This window comes from Typopeltis vanoorti, chromosome 6, assembly GCF_054136105.1.
Source record: "Typopeltis vanoorti isolate ZY-2024b chromosome 6, IOZ_Tvanoo_1.0, whole genome shotgun sequence".
Lineage (NCBI taxonomy): Eukaryota > Metazoa > Arthropoda > Arachnida > Uropygi > Thelyphonidae > Typopeltis > Typopeltis vanoorti.
The window spans coordinates 155,033,403-155,053,928 of record NC_143554.1 but is presented as its reverse complement, the minus strand read 5'-3'; the positions used below and the strand labels follow the sequence as shown (position 1 = coordinate 155,053,928).

Genomic DNA, 20,526 nt, shown 5'->3' with positions numbered 1-20,526 from the left:
AAAAGAATTTAAATGCAATCAAATTAAGTTTGATAATCAAGGTAAAAATAGGATCTTCATCAACTGTAAAGTTCAGATATTCTCACTAAAATTAAAAATTTTGAATTTACGGTAATAAAAATTGTAGCAAAAATCATTATATTTATGGAATTACAACATAGATCTAAATATAAATATAAAACGTTTCAGTTTGCAGTGACACGCACAGTATGAATCCCTGGTTGACAGAATGGTTAACGTATCTGCTTTAAAACCACCCAACTTTAGGTGAAAGGTAAATTTTGTTGCCTAGTGCGAGACCACCTTACTTACTGGAGGCCTGGGATTCACATAAAAAGCATATATATGTGTGTGTGTGTGTGTGTGTGTGTATGTATATATATATATATATATGTGTGTGTGTGTGTGTGTGTGTGTGTGTGTGTGTGTGTGTGTGTGTGTGTGTGTGTGTGTGTTAAAGATACCAAGCTATTTTAAATTTAGTTTTAGTCCATTTCCCAAGTAAGCAAACAGACAAACAAGTCAAGTTTATGCCTGCATGTCTTGGAAGTCTAGCTGACCCTCAAAGTAGTGCAAGTCAAGGCAACTCATGGTAAAAGTAGAATAAGCTCTGATCACTATGCTTAATATTTACCCTTAATGCCCAAGGTAATATATATATATATATATATATATATAAAGGTTTTTTTTTTTTAAGTTGCAGTAATAAGCATAATTCCAGTTTTAGTTAAAACGTAGAAGCAATAAATGTGTTTGTTGTGTTTTTGGGGGGGGGGGGTGGGGGGGGGGGGGGGTGGGGGGGGGGGGGGGTGGGGGGGGGGGGGGGTGGGGGGGGGGGGGGGTGGGGGGGGGGGGGGGTGGGGGGGGGGGGGGGTGGGGGGGGGGGGGGGTGGGGGGGGGGGGGGGTGGGGGGGGGGGGGGGTGGGGGGGGGGGGGGGTGGGGGGGGGGGGGGGTGGGGGGGGGGGGGGGTGGGGGGGGGGGGGGGTGGGGGGGGGGGGGGGTGGGGGGGGGGGGGGGTGGGGGGGGGGGGGGGTGGGGGGGGGGGGGGGTGGGGGGGGGGGGGGGTGGGGGGGGGGGGGGGTGGGGGGGGGGGGGGGTGGGGGGGGGGGGGGGTGGGGGGGGGGGGGGGTGGGGGGGGGGGGGGGTGGGGGGGGGGGGGGGTGGGGGGGGGGGGGGGTGGGGGGGGGGGGGGGTGGGGGGGGGGGGGGGTGGGGGGGGGGGGGGGTGGGGGGGGGGGGGGGTGGGGGGGGGGGGGGGTGGGGGGAGTTGGTACATCTGTCATAAGCATCCTTGTGAAATTCAAGTCATTCCATCAAGTAGTTTGTTTTATACAGCTATCTGAAGCAAAAGTGTTGTCTGTATCCCTTGAAATGGATGAAATTGAGGATCGTGCAGTTACAAAATTCTTTGTAAAAGAAGGTTTAACGGCAAAAGAAATTCATTCGAAGTTCATAAAAGTTTATGGGCACTCTTCTCCTTCGTTTTCGGCAATTAAGAAATGGGCTATCAAGTTTAAATCTGTCCATACCAGCCTTGAAGATGATCCACATGAAGGACGATCAAAAAGTGTAACAACACCAGAAATCATTGATCAAGTACATGATATGGTATTGGATGACTGACAAGTCAAAGTGCGTGAAATTGCTGAGACTATAGGCATTTCAAAAGAATGTGTAGGATAGCTTTGCACACGATGGGTTCTGTGCTTGATCACAGCAGATCAAAAATACACTCGCATGAAAATCTCTGAACAGTGCTTGGAGCGTTTTAACAAGAATAAAACTGATTTTGTGCATTGATTTATTACTACAGATTAGGCTTGCATTCACCATAACACACCAGAATCCAAACAGCAGTCAAAACAGTAAACAGAAGCCAGTTGTTCAGCGCCAAAGAAGACAAAGTCGGTTCCATCAGCAGGAAGGTCATGGTATCGGTGTTTTGGGATGCTAAAGGCATTTTGTTTATTAATTATCTTGAAAAGAGTAAAACAATACCCCTATTCCCCAGTTATATTCCAATCTTTTAACCAGACTAGATGAAAAAATTTGTGAGAAAAGACCCGGTTTGGTTTGTAGAAGAAAAAAAATCATCTTTCATCAGGACAGTGTGCCTGCCACAAAAGTGTTTTGGCAATGGGAAAAATAAGGGATCTGCTCTATGAATTGTTGGAACATCCATCCTATTCCCCAGATTTGACTCCCTCTGACTTCTATCTGTTCCCAAAACTAAAACTCTTCCTCGTTGGTCGTCATTTTTCTTCGAATCAAGAGGTGATTGCAGATAGAGGGGTATTTTGCAGATCTTACTGAGAACCACCACAGGGACGGGATAATGGTGCTGGAGCATTGCTGGAATAAATCTATTAATCTTAAGGGAGATTATGTTGAAAATTAAAAATAATTTTGAAATTATAAATTTGTTTTTTCATTGTTAGGCCGAGAACTTTTCAGACCACACTCTTATACTAATTGATGACCTAGGGATGAGCCTATCATAGTTCTACTGGACGCTTTCTAACACCACAACTTATGTGGCAGAGGATGATTAAATTAAATCACGTACCACTTCTCCAGTGGTACGTGAATAACAGACAGAGAGATATCCTCTTTAGAGACGAGAAAGATTTTCACCATTGAAGAGTCATTTAACTGCCAAAACGATCAGTATATGCTCTGGATGGTCCCACATCATGTGCTATAGCACCCAGGATTCAGAGAGGTCATCACCCTGTGTCAATTATGGTTTGGTGGGAGATGGAATGACGTATTGGGGGGGGGGGTATCCAAGTTACATTTCTGTGAGAAAGAGGACAAAACCTGCCAAAGTTATCAAGACATTCCTCTGCATGACCGTTGAACAATACCTTGTTTCATGGTAGGTAGGCAGTGGCCCCTCAACAGAACTCAGCCCCTGCTCACATGGTGAAAACCATACAGCAGTGGTTGGATGCAAATATGCCCAACCACATATCCAAATCTGATTGGCCATCTGGAAGTCCTGATCTTAATCTGCTGCACTTCAAATTGTGATCGAAACTTGAAGAATACCCTGCAAAAAGTGACACCCCGGCATTGTCAGCCTGAAGGAGGATTTGGAGTGAGCAGTGGTAGCATTTCCGTTGGATATTATGCATGCTGCCATCGATATGTGGCCTCATGGACTTCGGGCATACATGAAGGCAAAAGGGGGCATTTCAAACATTGAATGCTGCTATGTGCTATATACACTTACATTAAATGTAAGATTAAATTAAAGATATATTTTTTAATGATAATAGATAGATGTAAGATAGATTAAAGGTATATGCCCTGTTTAATTTGTAACAGTATTTATGGCTAGACTAGGCATATATTCTCTAATGTGTGACAGATACATTAGCAAGTAAGCACATGCTGTGTGACTCATATTTTGAATGTTGTCTGTATATCAGCTGTTATTAAAAATAGAACAATCTACTTCATATGCTCCTTTTGCTTGACTTAGTTTATAAGAATGATAATTAATAGCTTTGTAAGATTATTAACAATCGGTCTCATATAAAACATAGAGTTGAAAATGTGAGGTTATCAATCTATCTGAGAATTACGTGCCCCCCCCCCACACATATACCATCTTCACCGTCAACAAATTCCTGATATATAGCCTCAGGGGGTGTACAGAATCATATGATAGTAGTACTACATGAATAGTTAAATCATTACTAACTTCCTATCAACAATTTTCCTCCCGACTTGTTATCTGTGAATATTCCAGTATTATCAGATCTTATATTTCTTTCTTTTCAAGCACTTTTTACTGTATCAATCTACCTACATCTTGGTCTTCCTATGGGTATTTTTCCTGCCATCCTGGCAAAGAACACTTGTTTAGATAAACTCTCCTTTCCCATTCTGTTTAAGTAGCCATGCCACCTGAGATTAGCTCTGCTAACACACTGCTGAGTATTAACAATGTCAAGTTCTTTCCTAATATCCTCATTTTAAATATGATATTGCCATTGATGCCATCTGTTCAATCCCTTAATCTTTCTCAGGATTCTCATATCTGTGGTCTCTAGTTTTTGATCAAAAGTTGTATTTCTAGTCCAGTTCTCAAGTCTACAAGTTAAAATTGGTCTGAACACTGTCTTATATACAGCTAGTTTAGTATTTTGACTAATCTCCCTCTTATTCCATATAAATTTATTCAGTTTTCTTTCTATAATATCAGCTTTGCTTATTCTGTTATTTCCAAATTTAATTTGCCCTTTTTTACTAAAAATTGTGCCTAAATAGCTGAAATGTTTTACTTGTTCTGTAGGTTCTCCATTCAGGATGCAGTTAATGTTTTCAATGTTTCTGCCTATTTTCATTGTCTTTGTCTTTTTAATGCTGATTTTCATACCAAATTTATTACAGCAGTTATTCAATACGGTCAGTGAATCCTGCAGACTTGTACCAGATTTATTCCAAGTTCTGCATAAAGTAATTTATGCAGAACTTGGAATTTATAACGGGATCTATGTAAGAGGCGAGTTTTTGACCAAAGGATGTTGTGGTTAGTTTCAGTCCCGTGCTGAGCCAATCCAGATTTTTCAGGTTTGTTGTGATGAATGAAGGATTGATGTTCATGGATTCCATTATAAATTTGAACGTTTATTCAAAGAAAGCGTAGAGGCCTTACTCCATTGTCCTAACCTGAATCGGAATGACTGTATATCTATATCAAAAATCTGGAAAAGTCTAATCAGGATAACTCATTAATTCATATTAATTTTATGTTATTTAATATTATTAATTAATATCTTTATTTCAATCATATCTCTGCTTAAAAATATCCCCTTTAATACTTAGTGATATAACATCACGTGGCTTGTTCTATTTTTAAATGATCTATTGTTAGTATTCTACCTTGTATTTTTTTTTTTTTTATAGTGCCACTGAAGATGGTCTGCTATTTCCAAACCGAAATATTTGGTTAATTAAATATCTTTCTTGTGTTTGTGTGCCTATATTATTCTACTGTATTCTGAACTAATGAACTATAGGGACCATAGGTAAATTGTTCAGAAACATCAACAATAATATAACCAGTAAAGCTCTTCTTATTTCTTCTATTTTATCTCCATGTGAATTTATTCTCATTTTACAGAACTTTAGTAGTTACTTATTATTATTATTATTAGCTTTTTTCTTTTCTCAAATTTTCTCAAACTTTTCTGTATGTCTGGAATTCTTTTCTTACTTTACAATTAATTACATTTTCTAAAGACCCAGAAAGTTCTGCCTCTTCCTAATTTAAAGTAGGACCATATGGTTTTAATAGGAAGATGTATAGGGACCATAGGTAAATTGTTCAGTTTTCCATTTTGAAATTTGCCCACATCACTCAAGCTGAAATTATCTGCCATTTCAGAAGTTTCTTTTTATGTTTAGCATTGATTAAATACTATAGCATCTCTTTCCTTTTCCTGATCACATTGCCTAATTATATTGTATTATATTTCTTATTTAGAAGTATCACCATTTTTATATTATTTAGTCTCCATGATAATTCCTCTGCTAGCTTAACTAATTTATGTTGATGCTGGTACACAAATTGGTATCTATCTGTAGCTCTCTTCATTTGAGGAGTGCTTTCCAGTAGCTGCATTTTCAATGTTCACTTTGGTTCTTTAATGAAATAGTAGGGGTCTTGTTGAAAACCAGGCAGTGTTACAACTTGCATGATCATGTTTTATCATCATAATTTGTACATCTTAAGGTGATAAAAAAAAATACAACTTGTTTACTAAGTCCCAAATTTATTTGCATTCCACGATCATTTGATTGGTTTTCAGGTCAATCGAGTAATATACCATAGTAGATGAGGATTATATATTAGACGTGTGGACAGACTTATGTGTTCGTCGAACATGTTGTTTATTATTTTAACGGTATAATAGAACACAGAAACTAAGTAAATAATTAATTTATTAACTTGATGCTGATATTTCGTTGGTATTATAACCAGCATCTTCAGAGCACAAAAACACTGTTTGTCACAATGCGCAAGACTAAAACAACATGGTGTACATTAACAAAATTGTAGCAGCAACACAAAGACTAGAGTCCTGATTTTTGGCGCCCTCTATCTGAAAAAAAAAAAAAAAAAAAAAAAAAAAACGCTATCATATATTGCTAGAGTCCTAGAAAAGTGCTAGTTTTTCCTTAATATGACTGTCTCCCAGATCTTCGGCAAGTTAATACAGCCATATTTGTTGAGATTTGGGGTGTGTTTTAGGGCTTCTGTCACCTCTAAGAACAATCTCTCTGATTTATATGGGTTTCTGTGTAGTACTTTTGTGTTTTTCCAGTTGATCCTGTGTGCAGGGGGTATCCAGAGCATGGTCTGCTAGGCCCGACTTCCCATAATGATATTTCCGGACGTATCGTTTATGTTCGCTGATGCGGATATTCACAGTTCTTCCTGTTTGACCGTAGTAGGCTTGATTGCATGAGCAGGGTACTTGGTAGACTCCTGGATGTGATAAAGGAGGAATGCTGTCCTTGGGTGAGCGGATGAGGGTGGCTAATTTGCTACATGGTCTGAATGTAGTGCGTAGTTTATGTTTAATGAGAATTCTTGAGATCTTTTCGGATGTGCCTTTAATGTAAGGGATGGTGACTGTTTTGTTGTAGTTCTCTGTGGTGGATGGTGGGAGGGGTTTCTTAGGAGTGTTTAGTATTTTGTTTATTTTTTGTGGATTGTAGCCGTTGGCCAAGAAGGTGTGGCGTAAGTGAGTCAGTTCAGCAGTAAGAGCCTTGTCATTTGAACAGATTGCTCTCGCTCTATGGGTTAGCGTTTTTAATATGCCATATTGTTGAGAAGGATGATGGTGTGATTGTTTGTGTAAGTATCTGCCTGTATGTGTGGGTTTTCTGAAAACTGAAAATGATAAGGAACCATCTGGGAGACGTGTGATGAGTGTATCCAGGAAGGGCAGACAGTTGTTGGCTTCCGGTTCCATAGTAAAGTGGATTTTTGGGTGTTGGCTATTTAAATGTGCTAAGAATGTTTTCAATGTCTCAGGGCCATGTGGCCAAATGGCAAGCACATCATCAACATAGCGTAGCCAAAGTGTTGGTTTGAGAGTGGCTGTATTGATTGCTTGTTTTTCCAGGTGTTCTATGTAAAAGTTGGCTGGGGGGGGGGAGAAAGGGGGGAGCCCATGGCTGTCCCATCAATTTGTTTGTATATTTTCCCTTTCCATGTGAAATATCCTGCATGTATTGTGAATTTGAATAGTTCAAATATATCAGGGGGGAAGTGTGACTTCAGTAGATTGAGGGTTTCTATTAGTGGTACATTTGTGAATAGTGAAGTGATGTCAAAGCTTACTGTTAAGTCTGAGCTTTTTAGGGTGAGGTGTTGTAAGATGCTTTTTAGGTGTGCTGAATTTTTGATAAAGGAGGGAGAATTGTTAGTGAGAGTGGCTAGTAGCTTTGCTAAATGTCTAGCCAGTTTGTATGTGGGACTATTTATACTGTCCACAATTGGGCGTAGGGGTGTGCCTGGTTTGTGAATTTTTGGTGATCCATAGATCCTCGGTGTTCTAACATGGAAGGGTTTGAGTTTGTTAACTGTGTCTTTGGGCCAGGAAGTGACTTTTTTTAATACTTTTCGTGCCTTATTGTGGTACGCCCAATTGTGGACAGTATAAATAGTCCCACATACAAACTGGCTAGACATTTAGCAAAGCTACTAGCCACTCTCACTAACAATTCTCCCTCCTTTATCAAAAATTCAGCACACCTAAAAAGTATCTTACAACACCTCACCCTGAAAAGCTCAGACTTAATAGTAAGCTTTGACATCACTTCACTATTCACAAATGTACCACTAATAGAAACCCTCAATCTACTGAAGTCACACTTCCCCCCTGATATATTTGAACTATTCAAATTCACAATACATGCAGGATATTTCACATGGAAAGGGAAAATATACAAACAAATTGATGGGACAGCCATGGGCTCCCCCCTTTCTCCCCCCCTAGCTAACTTTTACATAGAACACCTGGAAAAACAAGCAATCAATACAGCCACTCTCAAACCAACACTTTGGCTACGCTATGTTGATGATGTGCTTGCCATTTGGCCACATGGCCCTGAGACATTGAAAACATTCTTAGCACATTTAAATAGCCAACACCCAAAAATCCACTTTACTATGGAACCGGAAGCCAACAACTGTCTGCCCTTCCTGGATACACTCATCACACGTCTCCCAGATGGTTCCTTATCATTTTCAGTTTTCAGAAAACCCACACATACAGGCAGATACTTACACAAACAATCACACCATCATCCTTCTCAACAATATGGCATATTAAAAACGCTAACCCATAGAGCGAGAGCAATCTGTTCAAATGACAAGGCTCTTACTGCTGAACTGACTCACTTACGCCACACCTTCTTGGCCAACGGCTACAATCCACAAAAAATAAACAAAATACTAAACACTCCTAAGAAACCCCTCCCACCATCCACCACAGAGAACTACAACAAAACAGTCACCATCCCTTACATTAAAGGCACATCCGAAAAGATCTCAAGAATTCTCATTAAACATAAACTACGCACTACATTCAGACCATGTAGCAAATTAGCCACCCTCATCCGCTCACCCAAGGACAGCATTCCTCCTTTATCACATCCAGGAGTCTACCAAGTACCCTGCTCATGCAATCAAGCCTACTACGGTCAAACAGGAAAAACTGTGAATATCCGCATCAGCGAACATAAACGATACGTCCGGAAATATCATTATGGGAAGTCGGGCCTAGCAGACCATGCTCTGGATACCCCTGCACACAGGATCAACTGGAAAAACACAAAAGTACTACACAGAAACCCATATAAATCAGAGAGATTGTTCTTAGAGGCGACAGAAGCCCTAAAACACACCCCAAATCTCAACAAATATGGCTGTATTAACTTGCCGAAGATCTGGGAGACAGTCATATTAGGGAAAAACTAGCACTTTTCTAGGACTCTAGCAATATATGATAGAGTTTTTTTTTTTTTTTTTTTTTTTTTTTTTTTTTTTTTTTTTTTTCAGATAGAGGGCGCCAAAAATCAGGACTCTAGTCTTTGTGTTGCTGCTACAATTTTGTTAATGTACACCATGTTGTTTTAGTCTCGCGTATTGTGACAAACAGTGTTTTTGTGCTCTGAAGATGCTGGTTATAATACCAGCGAAATATCAGCATCAAGTTAATAAATTAATTATTTACTTAGTTTCTGTGTTCTATTATACCGTTAAAATAATAAACAACATTATATATTAGATTAAAAGTTCCAATTATTTTCCTCTCTCTCTATTTTAAATTTGCAGAGTCCCATTTCAGTCATCAGATGATATACATTTGTCTACATGTTTTTTTCCATAAGCTAGATATCAGCTAATCTTCAAGCTATAGAGTAAATATAAGTATAGTACATGTGTAAAAAGGCAGCATAAAGGTTAACTGTAGAGTGCTGTTTAAGAAGAATTAAAAATATAAATACAGGTACTATGTATGCAAGTTTTAACTAGATCATCTAACATTTTTCTTATCTGTCTAATTCTATTGTCTAGCGGTGGACTGCCATCTGATTATATCTCTTATATACCTTATATCTCTATGATACAAACATGTAAGTTGTATATTTAAAAAATGCTATCATTTAATTTTCTTCTCATTAACATGTTAGATTCAGTGGGTTTGCATGCTTCATAAAAATCTGCTTAATGTTTAATTATTAATTGTCCTATCATAATAGAACAATTAATCTTGTCTACATAGTCTGCTATGCATGTTAATTGTATGTATTCTCTGGCTGGTTTATCTTGTCTTGTAGGATAAAAAATCCTGAGTATTTGGAATGGAAAATCCTGCAACTGCTGCTGGCAAAATATTTTTTCAGTTGAAAAGTCCTTATAAAGGTTCTTTATAACCTACATAAGATTTTAACCTATTCTTTCCAGAGAAAGTACATTTTAATTATCTGCTAAGCAATAAAGTCTAAGAAAATGCAAAATTACCTGTTATAGAAATAAAAATGCCATCTACAGTACAGTTCAGTTAAATACTTGAATCATACATACATACATTTTTTTACTCGTGTTTAGTGAATATAGTGAAAATATTTTACATAACTCATGTAAGGAGTTGGTGAACATTAGGCTATTGAGGCCTGCAGTTTTTTAAAAATTTTTTTTTTAAAATAATTAAAAGTTATAGCCTTATTTAGTCTTTAACATACATAATTTGCATATTGATTAGCATTTAATACTTATTTACTTACTTGATCAGAATTGTCATTGAATAATATAAATGTGGCTTTTAACTTATGAACTTATAAAAATCTGAAAGTTCATCCATATAAAATGCAGTACCATTCTGGTTAGAAAACCTAAATTGCAATTCTCTTAATGGAAATTTATAAAACATTTATTTTAATTATTTAGGTTAAGTATACTATGAAATGTATGGATATGATATCAAAATATGATGTCTTTTACCATTATAGAAACACATAAAGAATCAATTTGTTACTGTCACCCATCAAAAGGAAAATATTTGGTTGACACTGTATGGTCTTAAGAAGAACAGGCGCTCCATATTGAAAGCAAAATGCCCATATTGTTTCAGAGAAATTCTCCAGAAAAACTTAGAAGTAAGTTTAATTTACATATTTACATATTTAATTTACATATGTCACCCATCTCTGGACAAATGCCATGGAGAAGTTTGGCAAATCTCAAGTGGTTGCACTTGATATCTCCAAAGCCTTTGACTGGGTCTGGCACAAAGGCTTACTAAGCAAACTACCATCATTTAGTCTGACCCAGAACTTCTATAGTTGGATTGCCAGCTTTCTGTCTGGATGCACATTGTGTATGATGGTGGATGGCTCCCTATCCTCTCACTATTCATTTAATGCAGGGGTTCCACAAGATTATGTCCTTTCACCAACCCTCTTCCTGCTATATATCAACAACCTACTTCAGTTGACCTCCAACCCAATACACAGTTTTGCAGATGACAGCACATTACACTCATCACTTTCATTTGATAAACCTTACCCTACACAACTCACCTCAACCCACAGAACATCAACCACCACCATCCTCAATTCCAATCTCCAAGCCATCCTACAATGGGGTTCAGATAACTTCATCAATTTCAATGCCAATAAAACCCAGTTCTGTACTATTTCCCATAAAAAAGAACCATTTTCCCCCAGTATTCTTTTTGACAATACCCAAATTTCCAGACAGTTTGAGATCTCTCTTCTTGGAATTACCCTCACATCAAACTTCTCCTGGCATAAACACATCACAACCATTGCATCCTCAGCTTCAAAAAAACTAGGATTTCTCTTTTGCTCAAAACATTACTTCACCCCTGAACAGCTGTTAACATTATATAAATCACAAATTCCTCCAGCTATTGAATACTGCTCCCACATATGGGGTAGGCCCCCTAAAAGCTCCCTCAAAATGCTTGACTCAATACAGAGGAGGGCAATTAGACTTATTAATGACCCATCTCTTACCAACTCTCTCTCCCTACTTTCGCACAGGCATTTGGTTTCTGGAATATGTATATTCTACAAATATTTCCATGGGAAATGCTCATCTGAAATGACATCAATAATTCCTCCACTCAGTACTAAGCTTGTTGGAACACGTTCAGCTGCTGCTCAGCATCCCTTTACAGTACACCTAGAAACAAACAGAACAAGTTTCTTTTCCTCCTTCTTCATCTTTGCAACTGCTGCACTGTGGAACAGTCTCCCACCTACTGTGTTTCCTAAGGAATACAATTTACAGTCATTTAAATCAAATGTAAACAAGTTCCTCCTCTCCCAGCCCACTACTAATACACAGTACTAATGTACTATAGGTTGATCAACCAACCTCTTGTGTATGGGCACAACATAAAAAAAAAAACATATCTTCATCTCACCATTTAAATTGTAGGTGTTCTTAACTTCTATTCTTTAAAGCCAGTTTTCCTCACCTTAGAATGGAAAAAAGTTGATTAGTATTTCAAATTACAATTGTTTGGCTGAGCATCACCATCATTTATTTTCCTTGTGTAGTAACTATATATAGTTGTATTTTTGTTAAATGCATGAACAGCCTTGATGTGATAACTAGAGTTACAAAAATATATAATGTGAGGTAAGGTTCATAGATTTATTTAAAATAATTAGACACATTCTTTTTGCCATTCTAAGGTGAGGAAAACTGACTATAAAGAATAGAAGTTAAGACATTGATTATTTTTCATAATCAATTACCTGACAGCATTATCAAGAAAAGCAGTAGACAACATACAATCAGATCTGAACACTTAACAACCATTTGTGTTTTTTTTTTTTTAATGAAAACAGTTGATAATGGTTGATAGTAATTGTTATCATTTCATAACAATTGATAAAAAACAGTTGTTAAAGTGTTCAGGTCTTACTATTTGTTGCTTACTGCTTTTCTTGATGGTGCTCACAGCTAATTGATGGCAAAGCTTGTTGAAGTTTCTCTAATTTTTTAATAAATCTATGAGCCTTACTTTACATTATTTATTCTGCATGAACAGCCATTCGATTCATTTTTGTCGATCTGTATAACTTCACTCATTGGATGGCTTTTATGGAAATTTAGCATCTTGACTAAAATTTGCTGATTAACATCAAGTTTGGTTTAAATTGGGGCATTTTAAGTGGCAATATTTGATGTTTATAATGATTTAAAGGATATAATAGTAATTGGCTGGATGAAATATAATATAATTTAATATTTAAGGTGGTATATGACTTTTTACCGCCTGATGTGAGATTACTCATCTGCCTTTTTGGAGCGATGAAATGGCTTAAAAATGTACCATGTGCTTGTCCACACTAATCACTGTTGTGTTATAGTTTGTGACCTATAGTATGAATTAAAGAAAAAAATAAATTACAAATGACAATAAATAAACTATATTATATAAACTAAAAACTGATGTAAGTTCATTTGCTGTGATAATCAGTTTTGTTACTATACCAGAATGCTATTGCAGAACACACCTTTTATTTTTTTATGACTGCCTACACTCTTTTATTTCTTTGATTCTCCCCATAGCAAACTCAGAGGCCATGGAATAGTTTGTTATAAATTTTCATAGAAAAGCTTAGACTTTAGTTAAAAATGCTTATTAAATAACTTAAGAAATTCACAACGTACAAGGGATATAAATTAAATTAAACTTTAATCTATATTTCCAATATTTCGGCAACATCACGTTGCCATCTACACAGGAACTTAAAATAAAGACACGTGCACGCAGGCACTACACACAGTAAATAAGAACAAAGCAGGAAGTTATTGTTTCTCCTAAAAGTACTGATGGTGCCCCTAGTGGGCTATGTAGGTATTCTTGGCCGTTGGGCTGAAAGTCTTCTGATGTAAGTCTCCCAAATTTGGGGCAGTCTCATGCAACCAAATTTGTTGAGGTTTGGCATGTTTCTTAGGGCTGAGGCTGATTCCATGAATAGCCTTTCAAATTTGAATTTACTGTGGTGTATTACCGTGGCTTTCTTCCACTGTATTCTGTGGTGTGTGTATCCAGAGCATGGTCTGCAAGACCAGAGTGGCTATTTTGGTGAAAGGATGTAGTCCTTGTGTTCTGATATTCGTTGTCCTGCCTGTTTGGCCAAAGTAAGACAGCTTACAGCTGCAAGGGACCTGGTATACACCAGGTAGGGCTAGTGGAAGTGGTTGGTCTTTAGTGGAGCAGATAAGGGACGCCAATTTTCTATATGGTCTGTAACATGAGGTCAAAGTCATGTTTTTTTAAGATTTTGGTAATTTTTTCCGAGGTGCCGCGGATGTAGGGAATGGTGATGGATTAGAGTAATCCTTGTTATGAAGTGGGGAGGGGGTTGTAGTTTACTGGTTTCAATATTTTTTTGGGGGGTAGCCATTGGCTGAGAAAGTGTTGAGAATGTGGTTTAGTTCTGTGGTTAGGGCACTGTCATTTGAACAGATAAGTTTAGCCCTGTTATGTAGTATCTTAATAACTCCATATTGTTGTGAGAGGGGAGATGGTGGGATCACATCCCTGCACTTACCTTTAGTAAGTGCAGGGATGTGAGCTCTTTCTAGCAAGAGACCAGACAGGCCTGAGGTTTGGTGGCATTGAAGTTTACAAGTTTGTGCTTGCCCCACTGGGTTATAGCTAGGAGATCTGAGTTCAAGTTGCTGGTCATGGTAGATTTCGAGGATTCTGTTTGAGCACTACAAGGTTTATCAAATGAAAAGGAAGAATGGAGTGTACTGTCATCGGCAAAGCTATGGATAGGATTGTAAGTCTGAGAGAGCAGGTCATTTATATACAAGAAGAAGAGAGTGGATGAAAGAACAGAACCCTGTAGTACTCTTATGTTGGTGGAGAAATCTGAGGAGAGTAAACCATTCACCATGACATGTAGTGAGCGACCAGTGAGAAAGTGGGTGATCCAATTGCAGAGTGGGGAAGGCAAACCATAGGATGGCAGTTTGTTAAGTAGGCCCCCTTGCCAACCTGATCAAATGCCTTTGAAATGCTGAGGGCAATCAACTGAGGGTCTCCAAATTTCTCCATGGCTTGAGTCCAGCAGTAGGTGATGATCACCATCTCATTCTGATCAGGATGTAATTGAATCTCATATTGAAAAGTAGAGTGTTTAAGAAAGTTTTAAAATGAATCATGGTTGAGCAGCTTTCAGAGGTGAACTGTAGACTGAAATACACAAACATTATTGAAGAAAAAAATGAGAGTTTGAAAACAAGAACCAAACCTTGTAGATTCAGTGGCCCATCCTGAAAAAATATTAATTCATTCAAACAGTGAGGCATGAGGTGTGGTTGTCTGTAAGGATAGCAAAATCAGAACTCTATGGTGGAAAATAGAAGTTTAAGAGGCAGTGAAAGTAAAGAAGAAAGCATATAGAAAGTCCCTGGCAAGTAAGTTAGCTTGTACCTTAGAGAATACAGAGAAAAATACAAGAAAACAAAGCACTGTGTAAAACTAGCTAAACAAAAATCATGGGAAAACTTTGGTAAGAACATAGAAAATAAATATCAGTAAGGTGGCAAAATATTCTCTCGGCTATTGAAAAAGCTTTGAAATTATTGTTATTTCGTCACATCTCTATGGAGTCCACAGAATCATTGAGGGAGAAAATGGAAAAAAAAGTACCATACAAGGAATCAGAGATGATAAGGATGACATAAAAATTGAAGGTAAAGATATTCTAGATGTCTGGAGTAGCTTACAGAGGTATTTTGCTACTGAGGGTTTCTGGTAAGATTTATGCAAGTATACTTGAGAAATGACAGAACAATTGTGGAAGGAATGCTTGGTGTAGAACAACCTAGATTCATGTCAAATAGAGGTTATCAGGATCTGATTTTCACTTTAAGACAAATAGTTGAGAAATCTTGGAAATATAACAAGGATTTGTATTTAAGTTTTCTTGATCTGGGAAAAGGAATATGAAAAGGTGTCAAGAGGAATGCTCTTCAAAACACTACATTTATATGGTGTAAATAAGACGTTATATTGAGAAATATATAGTCTCTCTTTAAGCTGTAAGTCAGCAGTTAGAATTGAAGAAGGTGGTTCAGGAAGATGATGTTAAATCAGGTGTGCAACAAGTACATACATTATTCCCCTCTGTTATTCATCATCTATATGGATCACATTATGAAGGAAAGTGGTATTATTCAATCTGATATCAAAATTGGAGATGTTGGTCTCAGCTCTTTACTTGATGCAGAAGATGTTATACTTCTGAATATATCTAGTACAAGTCTGCAAGATTCCGTAACTAAATTGAATAACTGTTGTAATAAATTTTTATGAAAATCAGCAATAAAAAGACATAGAGAATGAAAATAGGCAGAAACATTGAAAACCTGAACTATATCCTGAATGGTAAACCTATAGAACAACTAAAACATTTCAGCTATTTAGGCACATTTTTAATGAAGATGGCAAATTAAATATGGAAATAGACAACAGAATTAGTAAAACTGGTATAGTAGGATATCAGCTAAATAAATTTATATGGAATAAGAAAGAAATGCTAAATTAGCTGTATACAAGACAGTGTTCAAACAAGTTTTAACTTATGGATCTGAGAGCTGGGTTAGAAATAAAACACTCGACCAAAGACTGGAAACCTCTGATATGAGAGTTTTGAGAAAGTTTAGTGGAGTGAACAGATGGCATCTGTGGCAGTATCACATTAAAATGAGGATGCTGGGAAAGGACTTGTAATTGTTAGCATTCAGGAATGTGTTAGTAGAGCTCAGGTGGTATGATCACTTAAATTGAATGGGAGAGGAAAGATTGGAAAAACAAGTGTTCTTTGCCAGGTTTGCAAGAAAGAGACTTGCAATAGAGTAAATAAAGCCTTAAAAGAAAGAAATATAAGATATGACAACTTGGGGGTCTTGACAGATAACTGATTAATTTGGAGGACAATTGTTGATCTGAAGTTAGTAATGGTGTAACTTTTTCATGTAGTACTATCATAATTATCCTGTACACCCTCCCCTAATGGTACATATCAGGAATTTGGTGATGATGATGACAAAAAACTCCCATAACAAATAACAAAATAAATCTAAAAATATATGTAGCCATATATGTAGCCATAGTATTCAACACAAAATACGAGGCTAATCTTCTTGAATGGCAGTCAGTCTCAAGTAGAGTAATGTGGGCAAATATGAGAATGGGGAACTGGACAATGAGACTTATTTGTGCCTATGGTCCCACAGAAGGTTCTACTAAGGTAGAAGTGGAGGAATTTTTTGAGGCTTTAGAAAAAGCAACTGACACAATGAAAAAGGAAAAGTTGGTCCTTGTTGGGGATCTAAATAGTAGAGTAGGAAATGATTGTGAGACATACCAAAATATTTTGGGAAAATTTGGAGAAAAGAGCAAAGCTAATAATAATGGCAAATATCTGTTGGATTTCTGCTCAGGACATGGACTGGTTATTACTAACACCATGTTCCAACATAAAAATGTGCACAAATTCACATGGAGAGAAGAGGCTAGGAATAAGAAAAGTCTCATTGACTATGTTATTGTTGATAGTGATGTTTTCTCCCTGGTGCAGGACACCAGAGTGTACAGAGGATTTGAAATTGGAAGTGATCACTATTTAGTCTTGAGCAGGATAAAATTGAATTTCATATTGAAAAGAATAACATGTAAGAAAGTTTTAAAGCGAATAAAAGTTGAGCAGCTCTCAGATGTAAACTGTAGACTAAAATACAGAAATATTATTGAAAAGAAAATGAAAGAGTTTGAGAACAGGAATCAAACCTTGGAGATTCAGTGGCAAACTCTGAAGGAAACATTGATTGATTCTGCCAGAGAGGCATGTGGTGAGGTTGTGTGCAAAGATAAAAAAATCAGAACTCCCTGGTGGACACAGGAAGTTAAAGAGGCAGTGAAGGAAAAGAAGAAAGCATATCAAAAGTTCCTGGCAAATAAGTCAGCTTTTACTCTTACAGAATACAGAGACAAATGTAAGAAAGCTAAACAGTGTGTAAAACTAGCTAAACAAAAGTCATGGGAGGACTTTGGCAAGAATATAGAAAATAAATATCAAGAAGGTGGCAAAATATTCTGGAGGTTGTTGAAGAAGCTTAGGAATGGAGGAAAGAGTGCTGTAAAAGGAATTAGAGATGATAAAGGTGAAATGAAAACAGGAGAAAAAGATATCCTTGAAGTATGGAGTAATTACTTTGAAAAACTGCTAAATGAAACAAGCAGTGATGACAGCACAGTGATAAAAAACACTGACCAGGCATGCAGTCAGGAATACATATCCATACTTGAAGTAGAAAAAGCCATCAAAGGCTTGAAATGTGGAAAGGCAGCAGGAGTAGATGATATTCGACCAGAAATGCTGAAGTATGGTGGTATAAGAGTCTTACAGTGGCTGCACTGCATAGTTCAGAAAGCCTGGACAGAGGGACGAATTCCCGATGATTGGAGTAGAGCTCTCATAGTACCCATATATAAAAAGGGAAATAAAACTGAATGTGAGAATTACAGAGGTATTTCCCTACTGAGTGTTCCTGGCAAGATCTATGCAAGTATACTTGAGAAACAGTTGAGAAGAATTGTGGAAGAAAAGCTTGGTGAAGAACAAGCTGGATTCAGGCCAAATAGAGGCTGTCAGGATCAGATCTTCACTTTACGACAAATAGTCGAGAAAGCATGGGAATATAACAAAGATCTGTATTTAAGTTTTGTCGATTTGGAAAAGGCATATGACAAGGTGCCAAGAGAGAAGCTATTCAATACGCTGCAGTTATATGGTGTCAATGGGGCATTATATCAAGCAATACTTAGTCTTTATTTGAGTTGTGAGTCAGCAGTTAGAATTGAAGGAAGTACAGGAAGATGGTTTAATGTTAAATCTGGTGTGAGACAAGGATGTACATTATCCCCTCTGTTATTCATTATCTATATGGATCACATTATGAAGGAATGTGGTATTAAACCTGATATCAAAATTGGAGATGTTGATGTCAGCTCTTTGCTTTATGCGGACGATGTTATACTTCTAACTAAATCCGCTACAAGTCTGCAAGATTCTCTGACTAAATTGAATAGCTGTTGTAATAGATATGGTATGAAGGTCAGCAATAAAAAGACAAAGACAATGAAAATAGGCAGAATCATTGAAAATGTCAACTGTGTTGTGAATGGAGAACCTGTGGAACAAGTAAAACATTTCAGCTACTTAGGCACAATTTTTACTGAAGATGGTAAACTAAATATAGAAATAGACAACAGAATCAGCAAAGCTGGTATTGTCGGAAGTCAATTGAATAAATTCATATGGAATAAGAAAGAAATTAGTCAGAACACTAAATTAGCTGTATACAAGACTGTGTTTAAACCAGTTTTAACTTATGGATCTGAGAGCTGGGTCAGAAGTAAAACACTTGACCAAAGACTAGAGACCGCAGATATGAGAGTCCTGAGAAAGATTAGAGGCGTGAACAGATGGCATCAATGGCAATATCATATTAAAAATGAGGATATTAGGAAAGAACTTGACAATGTCAGCATCCAGGAATGCGTTAGCAGAGCTAATCTCAGATGGTATGGTCACTTAAATAGAATGGGAGAGGAAAGATTAGCAAAACAAGTGTTCTCTGCCAGGTTGGCAGGAAAACGACCCAGAGGAAGACCAAGATATAGGTGGATTGATACGGTACAAAGTGCCTTAGACGATAGAAATATAAGATCTGATAATGTTGGAGTCTTGACAAGTAACAGACTGCTTTGGAGGAAAATTGTAGATAGGAAGTTAGTAATGATGTAATTTTTTCATGTAGTACTGTCATATCCTGTACACCCCTTGAGGGTACATGGCAGGAATTTGATGATGATGATGATGATGATCTAAAAATATGAAAAATATAACAGAAAAAAATTAGAACAAATTATAAAAATACACACCCCAGCCAAAATAACACCTCAAAGTTTTTTTCTAATAAAACACTTCCATTTCACTAACAATTGAGGCATTAATACAAACATTAGTGACATACACCACCAGCATCAAAACATTTTGATGTTGGTAGTGGTTGATGTTGGTGTTGGTTTTCTGCTAAGAAAAAATTTTTCTTAGCAGAACCTCAGTTGGCATCCTCCATGACAAACAGTCCACCTCAGCTATCCCAACTACATTGTGTATGATACCTTCTGCAAAAAGAACAGAAAATGTGCTTTTGTGAAATCTGATATTTCTTGTCAAAGGCTATCCAAATTGGAATTTCCCAGTTTTCAGTATGCTGTGGCTCAAGATCTCCTTACATCACTTTAACAGCCTTCATTTATTGCCTTTACTGCTCTCCTACTCTGACAATCCTGCTGTCCTTTTTGACTACCTATTACTAAAAATTGATTTCTTACAAACTAATTATCCAAATTGTAAGATTGTCCTCCTTGGGGACTTGAACATTCATAGCACAACTGGCTTCCGTACTCCAACTTCATAGATCAAGCTGGAAGGGAAGCTGAATCATTTGCCACCAGTCATGACCATCAGACACAAACAGTCAGTCTACCAACCAGAATACCAGACAATCCTCATCATTTTACCAACATTCTTGACCTTTTCTTAACTAGCTCTCTCCAAATACACTGTGGATGTCTGTTCTTCCCTTGGCAATTCTGACCACAGTCTTATTCAAGTCTCCTTCTCTACAGTTTGTTCTCCTCCTACCCAATCTCAGCCTTGTACCCTGTGGCACTATAATTGTGCCAACTGGGATGATCTCCAGAATTTTTATGCCACCTACCAATGGTCAGATTAGTGCTTTCGCTCTCCCAATGCAAACATATGCACTGAACTAATGACTGAAATAATCCTTACTGGAATGAGAGCCTTCATTCCTCATTCTACTGCAAACCCCTGACCTGCAGCTATGTTCAGTGGCTTAATTTA

At 37.4% G+C, this 20,526-nt stretch overlaps 1 protein-coding gene across 2 annotated transcripts in view; it reads left to right on the top strand.

The window, feature by feature from the left end:
* The window catches only part of LOC150106122 (uncharacterized), a 273,819-nt gene that overhangs the window by 77,774 nt on the left and 175,519 nt on the right, over positions 1–20,526 (top strand). For both annotated transcript variants that reach the window (XM_090394494.1, XM_090394493.1), the window contains exon 4: positions 10,540–10,686. In XM_090394494.1, coding sequence (XP_090250620.1) covers positions 10,540–10,686 — 147 coding nt within the window. The remainder of the gene's footprint in view (positions 1–10,539; positions 10,687–20,526) is intronic.